Genomic DNA, 16,403 nt, shown 5'->3' with positions numbered 1-16,403 from the left:
CAAAAAATAATGTTCAATTTCCTTCTCTAGATGCAATACAACAAAAATAATGTTTTGATCAGTTTTAAGGTATTTGAGATTTTTTAAAAGTCTATCGGGTATTCAATGCGTTCATTAAAATGGCAGATCTTGTCAACAGTTCATGCTGCTGAGGAAAAATACAGCGATTTTTTTCCTTATACATGTATAACTGGTACCGATAAACGGTACCATTCCCAATGCCAAAAACCGTTGATTTTTCCCAATTTTGAGACTAAAAATTCCCAATTCACTTGCCGAAAAATAGACCACTGACATCGTAATTTACTTAGTCTGAAACGTTGTTCGAGTTAACTAAAATGTTCACTTCCGGTATTAAATGGAAAGTACAGATCACGTATTGTAGAGCTATGACAATTCTAAAACGAGCCTACGATGATTCCTTATGTCTCACAACGGCAAATATTACCGTAAAAAAAGTTTGTAAAGTGATGAATTCTTGTTTTGTTCTTTCTTTTCTTTTGTTTTGGTTGAAATCATTTGCCGATACGTTGGTAGGAAATTCCCAATTTGTTCGATTTTGACGCTATTTTTCCCAATTGAATGGGTACCGGTACCAGTACCAATGGGTAGAAAAAAATCGCTGAAATAAGTTGTGTAACGTCTTCACGAAGAACATTATTAAAGTATGAGGAAGTAAGTAGCGTATAATTGATGTGAAATTTTAATTGACAGGTCCGAAATCTTCCACACTAGTCTGAATTTCGCTGCTGTCATAGGCGAGAAACGACTCCATGACCTGGACCGGTAAATGTCCTAGTAAAAATAAACAAGTGAAATCGAGAGAACGATGACGTATATCTTTGTTATTTTAAGAACCTGTGACTTAAAATTTGGCATGCAAGTAGTTAAAACATTAATCTATTCAAGGAAAATGACAAATTACGCATAGCGTACCTAGTTAAAGATTTTTTAGGCATTTGAAGCGAGTGGTTATTTTTTTGTATCTGTGTCAGAGTTGGACCCCTTTCTATATTTATGGTATCAGAGTTCGGGTCCAAAACAGGCTTAGCCCCTGTGTAATACACAAATATTGCTGATGTTTCAGGGGTCGAAATTAGCGAGAAATACTCGCAAAATGCGAGTACATTTGAAAAATAGCGAGTAAAAATAATGGACACTCGAAAATCTTAGCGAGTGGTGATTTACAAACTATGATCGTATCGTATCCTTTTTATACGGTGATGGGCTATTCGCTTTTCTCAAACTTGCACTCTGAATCATACAAACGCTTACATGAACGACCGATTTCAATAACCGTTTTTATCCGGATTTTTCTTTTATGATTTTTTAAGAAACTCGGAGTCAAACAAATGCTTTAGAGATTGGACATCGCATATCGACATGTGCCACGAGTCCTGTTCACCTATAGGGGTGATTAAATTGAATAATTCCAAGTATGATGTTTTTGTTATTCATTTATCTACAAAAAATATCGGAATCTATGTTTTACCAAGTCTTCCGGTAGTTATTTTTATCAGAATCATGAGAATGTCATTGTCATATTGAGGTCGGGTTGTAGTGACGACACGGGTGCATTTCTACCGCGTAGACGATTATCAAAAGTCATAGGACTCGTGATCGTGCTGCTTATAAAACCATGAGTCCTGTATTCGCTTTAAAAAATCACTAGTGACAACCCTGATGTGGCATGAAATTGGAAGACTGGATCTAGACCTGCGGTAAACAAGTCGTGGATTAGACTGTTAGAGGTGCGATAATCAAGAGACCTAGACATTGCACCATATGACTTACGTAACTTAGTGTCTTGTCCAAACGCTACCTGTTGACCCACTAGGCTCAGTAATGATGGGGGAAATCATTGATTGAAAAAAATATATATATAAAAAGAGCACTGCTTCATTATTTTCATTTTAGCTTGTAGGTTTTCATTTTAGCCTGTGGATTTTTTACCCACAGGCTAAAATTAGCCTGTGGTAGAAAAAGTTAATTTCGACCCCTGTGTTTATATTTTCATCCATGTTTTAAAAGGAAGTCGGCCATTATGACGATGTAGTATACCTCCTTAAGTCTGTATCATGTTCTCTGGTCCATGCTGAAGAAATTCCCTCTCTAAATCAACACGTGAAGGTCTGCATTGTGATCTGTGATGTAGGAGCTGTCATTTTACGTTAACTTTACTTGAGCTATTCATTGGTAGCATATAAGATGTTTCCAAACATTTATCCAATAAAAAATAATTATAGTCAAACCTGTTTTTAGAGTCCACCTTTGGGAACTTTTGAAAGTGGCCAATATTAAGACAGGTGGCCTTTGATTTCAGGTTGTTCTGTATAACCTAAATTGTTCGATATAGTACAGAATTATTCTATCTACAGTCTAAATCAAATCTATCAGAATAAAATGAACAATGTAATGTTCATACATGCATCATGGGTTAAAAACAAAAATGGTACTCTTTTCAAAAAGATACATTACGGTAATGTATTTCTGTTTATTCTTTTGGAAAATTCATCTAGGGGGTGGGGGGTGAGGGGGGTGGGGTGTAAAAAGTGGCTGTTGATTGAGAGTGGCCATTTGGCTAAAACTGTTTTGACTGTAATGCTATTTCATACCATGAAACCTGTCTGATATGACAAATTTTGTGTCAGATGAGACATTTTGTTGGATTGCAACATAAAGTTCATGGAAAGAACAGAATTTCATGAATACATATTATATGTGAGAGTTGGATTACCACTGAAATAGATTATACAGGTGTGATTACCACTGAAATAGATTATACAGGTGTGATTATCACTGAAATAGATTATACAGGTGTGATTATCACTGAAATAGATTATACAGGTGTGATTATCAATGAAATAGATTATACAGGTGTGATTATCACTGAAATAGATTATACAGGTGTGAATTAAACAGGTTTAACTGTATACAGTAAAACATGATTATAGTGAGGGCCAACGAAAAACAGTTCATTATAACCAAACTTAATTACTGTATACAGTAAAACATGGTTATAATGAACCTCCAGGGCCAGCAAAAACAGTTCATTATAACCAAACTTCATTATACAGTAAAACACAGCTATAGTGAACCTCCAGGGTCAGGGAAAACAGTTCATTATAACCAAACTTCTTTTACAGTAAAACACAGTTATAGTGAATCTCCAGGGCCAGCAAAAACAGTTCATTATAATCAAACTTCATTATACAGTAAAACACAGTTATAGTGAACCTCCAGGGTCTGGGAAAACAGTTCATTATAACCAAACTTCATTATACAGTAAAACACAGTTATAGCAAACCTCCAGGGCCAGCAAAAACAGTTCATTATAACCAAACTTCATTATACAGTAAAACACGATTATAGTGAACCTCCAGGGCCAGCGAAAAACAGTTTGTTCTAACCAAAGAATATATTCAATAAAGTTTTCATTATTTTCCTTTAACAGAGGAATAAATATTACTTCACAATAAGCTTGAATTGGTTATAAGTGTGTTCTACTGTATATTTATGCTGATTTTATAATTTATCATCTTTGAACATTAATTACAGGTATACAAGCACTGGCTACTGTAATACATGTTCTCACCTGACTTTTCTACAGGTAAACCATTTCCCAGGGTCAGGGTACATCACCAACAAGGTCAGTTTGGCCGTCTCTGACAACCCCTACATACCCAGGGCATTCAAGATCCCTAAGGAGAAGGACAAATTTCTTAACTATGTAAGTTAAATAATATGTTCAGTAAAACAAAATTAGGAATAACTGTGATTCCTTATATTCATGTAAGGATGCGATTAGATATTCTCCCATCATCAACTTCATTTCATCACTCCGCACAGCTGCTCTCTCTCTGGTTTTACTAATTGAATGTGTTGTGACAGTTCTGATTGGTTGTTTTTAATTTTTAATCTTTCAATCTTCAAACTTTTCCCTTGTATATTTCATTTTGACATATCATCAAGAGCATTTGTTTTAATCTTTGACCTTGATATTTTATCAAAAGTGCTGGATAATGCCTTTTGTGATCTTTTCCTTGTAGGCTAGGGAGAACCCTGAAACCCTGTGGGTCCAGAAGAGGAACAGCCATAGAGGAATCAGGATCAAACGCGTGCAGGGTCAGTGCCAGTCGATACATTTCATGTTATAAATTGAATTTATAATATTAAAAACATCAGATAGTTTCAAGGTCATATATGAGGCCCGGGTTAGGACATGTAAGCTAATGTCAAACATAAGGACATTACAAAAAGGAAAATCTGACAATACCTTTAACAAGGCATGCAGGGTATTGTGGAAACTTGTTATTACCTATTGATGAACAAAACTATAAAATATGGAGGGCAGGTGTTAGGTCTTTGTACAGCAAAACATGGTTTATAGCGAACCTCCTGGCCCAGCGAAAAAGAGTTTGTTATAATCAAACAATGTTAAATCCAATACAATTTTTGCTATTTTCCTTTCATCGGGAAATGAATATAAAGCATATATATCAGCATTAAATGAAAACTACTGGTATAGGATTTGTGAAATAATGTTGTGATGTTAAAATGATTTTCAATTTTTAGTATCAAATAGTTTAATTTTAAAAAATTGAACTCGTGATCTAGATATTGTCAGGCTAATGCCTTGATCCACTGAGCCAACCAGTTACTAGGTGAAGAATATTAATAGGACAAAGAAGATATTTCCAATTTTATTTTTACATCTATAATGTAATGAGTACTTTCATTTGAAAAAAATTGTTACATTGTATTGTACCTTATTGAAATAAGTTTCTATCTTGATGTCGTTTGTGTAATTCAATAAGAATTCAATGCTTAGAGTCCTGTGAGGGGACAGGTCTGATTTTCTTGTTGGTGGGTACTCGCTTTAATCAGACTTCCTATAATAAGGTTTCCATGTGTCTTTGTTTGTTACTTCTGATTTCCTCACAGAGTTGGACCTGACAGATAAAGACTCATTCGTCCAGATGTTTGTGGACAGACCATTCCTCATCGATGGCAGGTAAGAAATTTACAGTCCTTCTCATCACCTATTGAAGGTAAAAAATGTCCAATTCTACCCATCCCCATCAAGGACAGGTAAGAAAACGTAAAAAATGTCCAATCCTCCTCATCCCCCATCAAGGACAGGTACAAAATGTCCACTCATCCTGATCTTCCCCATTGCACACCAATGACAGGTAAGAAACGTTCAGTCCTTTACATAGATGACAGGTAGAAATTGTTCCATTGTCACCATTGAAAAAAATAAGAAATGTTTAGTCCTCCTAATTCCTCATTAATGTCGGATAGAAAATGTTCAGCCCCCCACCCCCCCTCCTATTCTTATGGAGTAACAAAAAATCTTACTACAATGTACTAAAACGATGGGGGGAAAAAAAAACCCAGGAGATTTAATTAGAAAAACATCAAATGAAATATAGTTTAGGAAGGAATTTATTCAACTGGTGACATTTACATGTTATGATTTTCTGGTGACATTTACGTGTTATGATTTTCTGGTGACATTTACTTGTTATGATTTTCAGTGCATAGTATTTGTTGATTGCTATATTCAGATCTTCATTGTTTTACTGAGGAGTTTTTCTTTTTTAATGTTTTAGGAAGTTCGACATTGGTGTGTATACCATACTGACGTCAATAAATCCCTTGAGAGTTTATACGCTGGACTCGGATGCCCTGTTCAGGTGAGATGTTTGTGAGAGGGTATGCGCTAGACTCGGATGCCCTGTTCAGGTGAGATGTTTGTGAGAGTGTATATGCTGGACTCGGATGCCCTACTCAGGTGAGATGTTTGTGAGAGGGTATGCGCTGGACTCGGATGCCCTGTTCAGGTGAGATGTTTGTGAGAGGGTATGCACTAGACTCAGATGCCCTGTTCAGGTGAGATGTTTGTGAGAGGGTATGCGCTAGACTCGGATGCCCTACTCAGGTGAGATGTTTGTGAGAGGGTATGCGCTGGACTCAGATCCCCAGTTCAGGTGAGTTGCCTTTGATTTTTTTTAAAGTAACAATAAAGTGTGTAACAGCCCTGTAAATCTACATTAAAGGAATGAATGTTTGTTCATATTAGGGGAGTATAGAATAGAATAGAATCGGGCATACAGCATACATGATTGTTAACATTTCAATGTGCAATGACGATGAAAAGAAAAGAACAAAACAAGAGTAAAATATGCACTATTAGTATGAGCAATGTTCATACATGAGACATTTTGAACATGATAATACTTATTTGTATTATATGTAAGTACCACCGTGTATCCTAATGCAAAACAGTCAGAAATACACATAGGGAAAAATATATATATATACACATGTACATAACAACTCTACATGTAATAATAGTAAAAGTAGTATAAGTCATATGATTAACTTCACTGTAATGCAAAAGATACCACGGGACGGTGCATTGGTACTAGATCAACATGTCATGTTTATAATGAGTTCATATGTGCAATATGGTATATAAACAATGAACATAAAGGGTACTGTGTATCCGGTAATTTTGGTGTTGGGAATATATAGCAGATTTCTCTCAAAATAATGCTATGTTTTATTGCTTTTTTTTTTGGCCGCAATATGTGTTTTACAAACATCTTTTGTTTGTTTTAAAATTTGGTGAATTTTCCTCATCCACCAAAAAATGCCGACATTTCCTAGCAATGTTAATTGAATATTGGTGCATCAGATGTTATGACAGGTTTGGTTTTTTTTCAAAGATTATGCTGTATATCAAAATATTGATTTAAAGCCCCCTTACAGTTGTCATGTACTTATCTTGTTCTATCTGATAAAGTGTTTGAATGACTGCAAGTAACAATCCTCCAAAATGGCTGAGAGTTGTATATTGGTTCAATGATTTTACAATTCAAACTGTATGATGACAAATAGATGTTTAAAGAGCTACTGTGAGTAAATGAATGTGAAAATCATTGTCTGTCCTTCAATAGTCACAAACATAGATTCTCTTAATGATTTGTGTGTTGTATAGGTCATTTAGCAAATTTGAACTTGATGAGTTTATAAGGACAAAAATCCTGTGGGGATCTGGGTTAGAATAGGTCCTCAGTACCCCTTGCTTGTCATAAGAGGCGACTTAATGGGGCGGTCCTTCAGATGAGACCGCAAAAACCGAGGTCCCTGTCACAGCAGGTGTGGCACGATAAAGATCCCTCCTTGCTCAATGGTCATAAGCGCCGAGCATAGGCCTAAATTTTGCAGCCCTTCACCGGCAGTGAAATATTCTCGAGAGGGACGTTAAACAATATTTAATCAATCAATCAATTATATGGACAAAATAAGACCCCAGTAAAATCTTACCCTATACATGTAAGAAACTTGTGATGATATTTATAGGTTCTTAGGTTCTGTTCCCATGACTAAGAAACTTGTGATGAAATTTATAGGTTCTGTTTCCATGACTACCGTAAGAAACTTGTGATGATATTTATAGGTTCTGTTCCCATGACTAAAAAACTTGTGATGAAATTTATAGGTTCTGTTTCCATGACTACCGTAAGAAACTTGTGATGATATTTATAAGTTCTTTTTCCATGACTACCGTAAGGAACTTGTGATATTTAGAGGTTCTGTTTTCATGACTACCATAAGAAACTTGTGATTGTTTTCATGGTTAAAACTTGTGGTGATATTTTATAGGTTCTGTTCCCATGACTACTACCCATTTGATGCTAGAGACATCAAAAAGTATGTCGTTGGAGATGACTACACACCAGTGTGGGAGGTACAATGTTATTTTTAATTCAGCAGCATTATTCTTACCAAGTAGACATAAACCGATTCCTCTGGTGTGCCATTGTTCCAACACATATATGTCTATATGGAGACTAGGGCTGAAACGATACGCCCCCTTCACGATATGATACATATTACAATACTTATGTCACGATTCAATACTTTCAATACAATACAATCTACAGAAGAAACCAATAATAACATTGAAGAAAAAATTAATTATCAAGATTCAAAATCATAATTTTAAAAGCAAAATTGCCAAACGGTGAGATGCCTGTTCGCTGTAGTTTAAAACTGATAATTAGTTTATTATTATTTTCGTCAACCTCAAGGCAAACAACAGTTTGAACATTTTTCGACCCTATTTTGTCCCTCATGCAGGTAGAAATAATATGTTCAGGCCGAGACTGATGTATTTTACTGAACCCGTTTATAATAAACGTATCGAACCAAAAATCGAGGCAAGAATCAAATGTTGAATCGAGCATTTATATTGAACAGTATCGATATTTTGGTGAATCATTTCAGCCCTAATGGAGACCACTTGATTTATGGTATGAATATTTCTTTCTAGATTCCATCATTGAAGAAGCTGTACAGAGATTTAAATTTCAACTTTAAAGAAACTTTCAATGCCTATTTAGAAAGTAATGGTAAGAAAAACATTCTATCAAGACCATGCCTTAATTTATAGAACAAACATTATTATTACACATTTTTCATTTAACATGTAATTTGTGAGTAGATCTTAAGGTAGCTCCATCCTCATGTGACTTATCAATATTAATGGTTAAAGTGGAAAAACTTTATTAAATTCCACTCAATATAGTTTAATTCAATTAATAACCAAAGAAAATGTATATGCTGCCACCTTTTTAAAGATGTCAGACATACAAAAACCTGAAGTATATATCAACATCAGAAAATCACACATTTTCATTAAATAGAATAATAAAAATAGATAAAAACTTGTTGAAATGACAAAATTTAAATATCAACAGTTTTAAAAAACTGCTAATTCATAAATATGTATAGATTAATCATGGATATTAGGGAAACCAATGTATAATAGACATCCAGTTGAGGAAATTCCAGCACGGGAGTTATTGCCCTTGACAACATTTTTTAAATCATAAATAATTGATTATCTATGGAAAATATAAACTTTTTCAGTATTAATAGTTTACCAGATTTTTTATTATATTTAGTGAATAATATTCTTCAGAAAGATATATTTCTATCATGCGCAAAGTTTAATTTATTAAGATTTTTGCAAAAACCTATGACGTCACATGAGGATCGATCAACCTTAAGTTATCTTTTTAAAAAAACTTAATAATTTCAGTTAATTCTTCTGAGTACGCCCGTTGTTTCTAAACTGATTTAGTTGCTCATTCAAAGGGAGACTACTCAAATTTTACCTTGCAGGTCACAATTCTCGTAAGCTTTGGAGTGATATCAGTTCTGCCATTAAAACCGTGTACTTACAAAAGGAGGCTGCTATTATTTCTTCAACAAGTCGATATTCTTCTTCGAGGTCAGTGTCTGTCAGTTTTATCCTGTATTGTGGGATTGTCTCTTTATCAAGTGTCACACCAATGATCAACACTTTCTTATGACAATTATAATATCAATATTTTTACAGAAATTTCTTTGAAATGGTTCGGTTTGACTTTGCCTTAGATGAGGATTTAAATGTTTATCTGATGGAGGTATGAGGCTTTTATACCATTAGACAATGTTAGTCCCAGTAAGAAATATGTTAATTACATTAAACTTATATTAGTAATGAAATACATTGACATTTTTCTCTTCTGATATGGCATTGACTAACCTTGTATGAAGGCATGGACTGTGTGATAAATGTAAGCCTCTCTTGGATTTTTTCCAGGTGAATATGTCTCCTAATCTGTCCTCTGGACACTTCCATGAAAACACCAGGCTGTATGAACAAGTGGTTTTTAATTTACTGAGTCTGGTCCTTGTCACTAGACCAGTTACCAACGATTTCAGTAAAAGGTAGGAGATTAACATACTCTACCAGGACACCCAGACATGTAGACCATGCTGTAATGGCCAGCTTTGAACTCCAGTTGCAATCTCATTGTATGGAGTGATTTGGAAATGATTATTCATTATTCTTTGCAGTTTTAGTACAATACCAAAATGACTTGCTTATGCAACAAATGGTAGACCTATTTTAAAACATTCTTATCGGTGCACAAAATTCAAGACATTTCAAAAATGTTGATACAGGATATTACAAATATACGTGGGGCAGAGAGCTTCAGTTGAATTGTGAAATGGGAGATTTATTCAATTTCAGAAACATTTTTATGCATGTGAGATTGACAATGTATATACAATTCCAACTACTTTCTTTGTGATCATCCTTGAAGTTCCAATGTGTTAATTTCCCCACAACTTACAACTGGATGTAAATTTCTCTCTTGCTTACAAATGTGTAAAGAACTCTGTCTAGTTTGTGGGATATGTGAGGTGATTAACTACAATGGAAAATTTGATAATTTATGCTTAACATCTTGGCCGATAGACTTCATACTTCATGATTTGAAAGATCTAGGACAAAGCCATGCTAATGATAAAGGTTATTATCATTTATCAAGGTCAGTAATAAATATGCCACAATCAAACCTAGTGTAATGTTTCACAAATAGAACTTTTTTTTCTTGCGGAAACAGTTCAGAGGATGAGGCCAACATGAGGGTTTCTGACAAAGACATTTCCGTATTCCCCGAGTGGTGCCTCAGTAAGGCCTGTCTACACAGCTGTGGAGATGAGGTAAACATGTTTTTAAGAAATATTATTCTCTATTAGTGTATAAAATTAATTGCACAAAATCTAAGAACTGTTGTATGTTTATTCTTAAGGTATTCAATGTATAATGATCATATTTCCTATCTAAGAAATAGATGGTTGGATTTTTGTAATCATTGTATCATTCTAAAGAGTTTTTTATGCCCCCGAGATCTTGGGGGGCATACTGTTTTTGTCCTGTCTGTCATTCTGTAATTCTGTCTGAAACTTTAACCTTGCTAATAACTTTTGAACAGTAAGTGATAGAGCTTTGATATTTCACATGAGTATTCCTTGTGACAAGACCTTTCCGTGGGTACCAACATTTTTCACCCCGTGACCTTGACCTTGGAGTTTGACCTACTTTTTGAAAACTTTAACCTTGCTAATAACTTTTGAACAGTAAGTGATAGAGCTTTGATATTTCACATGAGTATTCCTTGTGACAAGACCTTTCCGTGGGTACCAACATTTGTCACCCCGTGACCTTGACCTTGGAGTTTGACCTACTTTTTGAAAACTTTAACCTTACTAATAACTTTTGAACAGTAAGTGATAGAGCTTTGATATTTCACATGAGTATTCCTTGTGACAAGACCTTTCCGTTGGTACCAACATTTTTCACCCCGTGACCTTGACATTTGACCTACTTTTTGAAAACTTTAACCTTGAAAATACCTTTTGATCAGTAAGTGATAGAGCTTTGATATTTCACATGAGTATTCCTTGTGACAAGACCTTTCCGTGGGTACCAACATTTTTGACCCTGTGACCTTGACTTTGGAATTTGACCTACTTTTTCAAAACTTTAACTTTGCTAATAACTTTTGAACAGTAAGAGATAGAGCTTTGATATTTCACTTGAGTATTCCTTGTTACAAGATCTTTCCATTGGTTTTGAACCTTTTGACCTTGACATTTGACCTACTTTAAAAAAAAATTTTGCATTGGTCATAACTTCTAAATGGTAAATATTAGAGCTTTCATATTGTACATGAGCATTTCTTTTGACAAGATCTTTCTACTGGTACCAAGATATTTGCCCTTGTGACCTTGGCCATCTTCGGAATTGGCCATTATCGGGGGCATTTGTGTTTCACAAACACATCTTGTTTTTATTTATCAAAAATAATCTACAATAGGAATTTACAAAAATTGTATTTACGTAATGCTTGATTTATTTCACCTACATACATTTCAGTCTATAGGAAGAGCATGTTTCATTAAAATCTTTTAAAAAGAAATTATATTTTCATACAACTCTCTATTTTTACCAAGGGCAGATAACTCTTTCAAAAAGTCTCAAGTGTTAAAAGATCGGCTTCTAATCATCTACCAGTCATGTGAATTTGATCTACTTCATTATCTAACAATATACATTTATTATACCCCCCGAACGAAGTTCAGGGGGTATACAGGAGTCTGTCTGTCTGTCTGTCCGTCCGTCTGTCTGTACAGATTCGTGTCCGGGCCATAACTTCTTTGTTCTTTGACTTAGGCATACCATATTTGGCACACAGGTGGATCACCATGAGACGATGTGTCGAGTACCTTCATTACCTCTATATGACCTTGACCCTTGATATGACCTTGACCCTTGACCTCAAGGTCAAAATTAAAGGGTTTTTTTTTTTACAATGGATTAGTGTCCGGGCCATAACTTCTTTGTTCTTTGACATAGGTATAACCATATTTGACACATGAGTGTATCACTATGAGACGATGTGTCATGTACCTTCATGACCTCCATATGACCTTGACATCAAGGTCAAAATTAAAGGTTTTTACAATGGATTCGTGTCAGGGCCATGACTTCTTTGTTCTTTGACATAGGCATACCATATTTGACACATGAGTGTATCACCATGAGACGATGTGTCGGATACCTTCATGACCTCTATATGACCTTGAACTTTGACTTCAAGGTCAAAATTGATTATAGGGTTTTGACATAGTCATACCATAAGACATGGGTGTATCACCATGAGACTATGTGTCATGTACATTCATGACCTCTTTATGACTTTGATCTCAAGGTCAACATTATAGGTTTATGCCATGGATTTGTGTTCGGACTATATCATCCATTTTCTTCTACAAAGGCATACCATATTTTTACACTCAGGAAAGAGGTAATTTATACCTATTAACAACACCCTTTGGGAGATTGTGGTAAGCGGGGGTATTCTTAGTGAGCATTGCTCACAGTACCTCTTGTTTTGATTTAAATTGCTCAAAGTTGTTCCATCTCCTGTCATTATACATTGAATACCTTAAAAAATCGAAATTGCTGGATAAGCAGGTCATTTGATAAAAAAAAAATGTTTATCTTTGTACATATAGGTTTGTAAATTGTGTAGCCAGTGTCTGTCTATGGCGATGAAGGAAACCCTGAAGTTGGCCTATCTAGAGCATGTCAATAAAGGAAACTGTGGCCGTGTTTTGCCCAGGAAAATGGTAAGAACAACTAGTTATTATGGGGATTATCAGAGTTATTCCCCTTGAACACAATATGACCTATTTACCTGACTAACAGACATGACCTTTCTCTCCTGTGAAGGAATGCATATTGCTGAAACCAGCAAAACATTGTAGTAAACCTTTTTGAATACTATTATATACACATAATATGACTTTGAAAATAATGTATGATAATTTTTTACACAAATGTACTGTTCCTTATATGCTTGAAAACTTTGTTAAAGAATTTGCTATGAGTATTTCAATTTTTCAAGGTCTTTAATGTTTCCAGCAAACCAATATAGGGAATTATCAGAAACCATCAAGAGTATCCATGTAAGATTTGGAAAATGTCACCAGAGGATGGAGTATTTTAAAAGTATTCCATGTTTTTCTCTTTTAGAATGAAGAGTTTGCCTTGCAGTGGACTCCGTCTTCTAATGACCCCGAGTTCCAGACTCTGAACTTGAAAAACAAATTAATGTACATGTGGATTGTGGGCAAGTGTCGACAGAGTGCCACCTGGTGTTAAACCAGAGAAACAAAGAACCAGAGATAATTACCACTCAAAGAATGAACAATATTGCTGAACCAATTACAAAAACCAAAGAGAACCTACACAGGTCATCCATTATCAAATTAGATATGAGGACATCAATTTCCATCGTCCAATGAGGAAATAGGGAAACAGTTCAGTAGATGCCTTGATTGGCTTTTCTGGGTTTTTGCCTTGATCTAACAAAACTTCAGTGACCTGATGTGTAATAATGCTTGAATGAGAGAAAACTTATGAGTCCTGGCTTGGATTTCTCGGGGGGAAATCTCAAACTTCTTTTATTTGAGCAGTCAATATTTGAGTAAAATATCAGACTCGAGTTTTGACTGAAGTTTATTCTTTTTTTTTTTGGTTGAGAAATCCAACCTGTGATATGCATTTGTAATTTTTGGATGGAGAATGAAATGATATGATAGAATAAGAGATTTTTGATTGCCTTGTTAGTGGTTTGTTAGATTTTCATTTCCTGTTATACACATGAACTACGGAGATCATTCCTTGTCCATCAATGATCATTCCAGCACTATACAAAAACTTGAACCATTTTATAGGTTACATGATATTTTATTTTAATGTACCAGTACTTTCGTTTTCAAGACTATGAAAGCATTAAACACTACTCAATCCTCATATCAAAATAAATTATTTGTGCAATGTATATCTAAATGGAAAAGGTGAAACACACTTTCCTTTACTTGTGTTGTGTTTTATACATTTTCATTAGTTTTAACATATACAACATATTTTTTTTTATATATCTTTCTTGATACAGTATTGGGTATTATAAAACTCTATTTTTGTATTGCATTGTTTAATGTTGCACTTCTAAGGACACAGAGATATGATTCTCAGGTGTCAATGTACTGGAAAATGCACCGTCCTCCATAAATAGCACACAGACAGTTGTCCATTAAAATACAAAGTACTTGGGTTGTATGCTTTTTTCTTGCAATCACAGTAGAAAGAAAGTATAACATAATTTATACAATGTATTTACGTAGGTACATGTAATATACAGGCATACAATATACTCATTCCCATCATGACTTTTTAAGATACTCCCTACTTGGAGAAAATTTATTTATCTCCACACTGCATAATAAGTGTTCATTTCTCCAGCAAGAATACAACCTCTTTACAGTGGAGAATTGCCTTGATCTGCAGTTATTTTTAGAGGACAGTGTATATATACAAGTATTTTGTTGATCTTTGCTAACATATCATAATATTTATTGGTGATTTTTTCCCCCGTGTTATGGGGTAAGTTACTCTTTCATGTTGTAACTGATTAGATGTGATATTGATATTGTCATTCCTCTCTAGGATTGGACAACATGGAGCCTCAGAAAGAAGATTCTTTAAATGCTGTTTTCTGTGCAATTTTCATTTATAGTGCAATATCAACTATCAGTAAGTTACAAAATTATACATTATACATACCGTGTATTAGGAACAGAGCTATGGGAGGACTTTATTGTCGCATTGAAAGTGAAGAAAATAAAGTTGGATGAAAATGCTTTCTGTTCATTTCTATGATACTGAACACTTATATACTATATTTTTTTTAATACTATATATATATATATATATATATATATATATATAGTATTAAAAAAAACTATATTGTAATATAGCCTGGCTATAGTATTGTTCACAATTTTTCTTTAATGCGAGCAAGCCCCTGTGATCTTATTGAAATGCCTACTGATTTTCAAACAATCATTCAGTTAATTTTGTTTTACTCCCCGAAAAATGTCAGGGGAGCATATAGTTGCCATCATGTCTGTCTTTATTTCAAAAGTTTTTGAAAAGGGATTGATCATATATCGCACAAATAAGTAATAGACAAATGGCTTTCAGGCAATGGTCACTCAAGGTCATTTATATAAAGGTTAAAGTCACTCAAAAAATGCACATTATATATGAAAAAATACTTCATTTCAACAATTATGGATCTATTGGACCAAGGCTTCCTCAAGGTCATTTTAGGAAGGTCATGGTCACCCAGAATATATACCTTTTATTCGGAGAAAATACTGTATTTCAACAGTTTTTTAACTAGTATCAATCGTATATCCCACAAATAAGTAATAGGGTTTTAATGACTTTCAGACCAAGGTCATTTTGTAATGGTCAATGTCACTCAACATATACCTTATATCTGAAAAAGAAACCCCTATTTCAATAGTTATTATTCATTGTGCAATTTATTCGTCATATGAAGTAGTTCATTCAATGGTCAGATGAATTCTGGGGAGCATCCATCAGTTTTACCGATATTCTTGTTGTATGAAAAGATTATTGCAATGCCTACAAAAAATGTTTGGCAGAAGCAAGGCCTTTGCTATGGCATCATTGATGAGGGTCTCGGGGGGGGGGGGGGGGGGGGGGGATTTCTGATATATTTGAACTCAATAAATTAGGACAATCTTTAACTTTTTTTCTTGCTCCTTTTCAAGTCAACTCCATTTTATCTGTACATCAATGTCCCAGATTCGGGGCAATATTTCTAGAGAACTAAATTTGTATCTCTATAAGATGTGGCTCTATTATCCAGAAGATTTGTATCTCTATAAGATCCAGATGCATCATTAATTGGAAGATTTGTATCTCTTATAAGATCCAGATGCATCATTTATTGGAAGATTTGTATCTATAAGATCCAGATGCATCATTAATTAGAAGATTTTTATCTCTATAACATCCAGATGCATCATTAATTGGAAGATTTGTATCTCTATAAGATCCAGATGCATCATTAATTGGAAGATTTGTATCTCTATAACATCCAGATGCATCA

At 34.4% G+C, this 16,403-nt stretch overlaps 1 protein-coding gene across 3 annotated transcripts in view; it reads left to right on the top strand.

The window, feature by feature from the left end:
• Window positions 1–15,120, top strand: part of LOC125651970 (probable tubulin polyglutamylase ttll-15) — a 33,116-nt gene extending 17,996 nt beyond the window's left edge. For all 3 annotated transcript variants that reach the window (XM_048880828.2, XM_048880825.2, XM_056165378.1), the window contains 12 exons: window positions 3,611–3,730; window positions 4,050–4,125; window positions 4,945–5,014; window positions 5,616–5,699; window positions 7,675–7,759; window positions 8,345–8,423; window positions 9,199–9,307; window positions 9,416–9,482; window positions 9,662–9,789; window positions 10,473–10,572; window positions 12,931–13,044; window positions 13,451–15,120. In XM_048880828.2, the coding sequence (XP_048736785.2) occupies window positions 3,611–3,730; window positions 4,050–4,125; window positions 4,945–5,014; window positions 5,616–5,699; window positions 7,675–7,759; window positions 8,345–8,423; window positions 9,199–9,307; window positions 9,416–9,482; window positions 9,662–9,789; window positions 10,473–10,572; window positions 12,931–13,044; window positions 13,451–13,579 (1,161 nt within the window). In that variant the 3' untranslated portion in view covers window positions 13,580–15,120. The remainder of the gene's footprint in view (window positions 1–3,610; window positions 3,731–4,049; window positions 4,126–4,944; window positions 5,015–5,615; window positions 5,700–7,674; window positions 7,760–8,344; window positions 8,424–9,198; window positions 9,308–9,415; window positions 9,483–9,661; window positions 9,790–10,472; window positions 10,573–12,930; window positions 13,045–13,450) is intronic.
• The last annotated feature ends 1,283 nt before the right edge of the window (window positions 15,121–16,403 follow it).

This window comes from Ostrea edulis, chromosome 5 (assembly GCF_947568905.1).
Source record: "Ostrea edulis chromosome 5, xbOstEdul1.1, whole genome shotgun sequence".
Classification (NCBI taxonomy): domain Eukaryota; kingdom Metazoa; phylum Mollusca; class Bivalvia; order Ostreida; family Ostreidae; genus Ostrea; species Ostrea edulis.
Note: the sequence above shows the minus strand (reverse complement) of the source record. Positions and strands in the feature narration are given on the sequence as shown.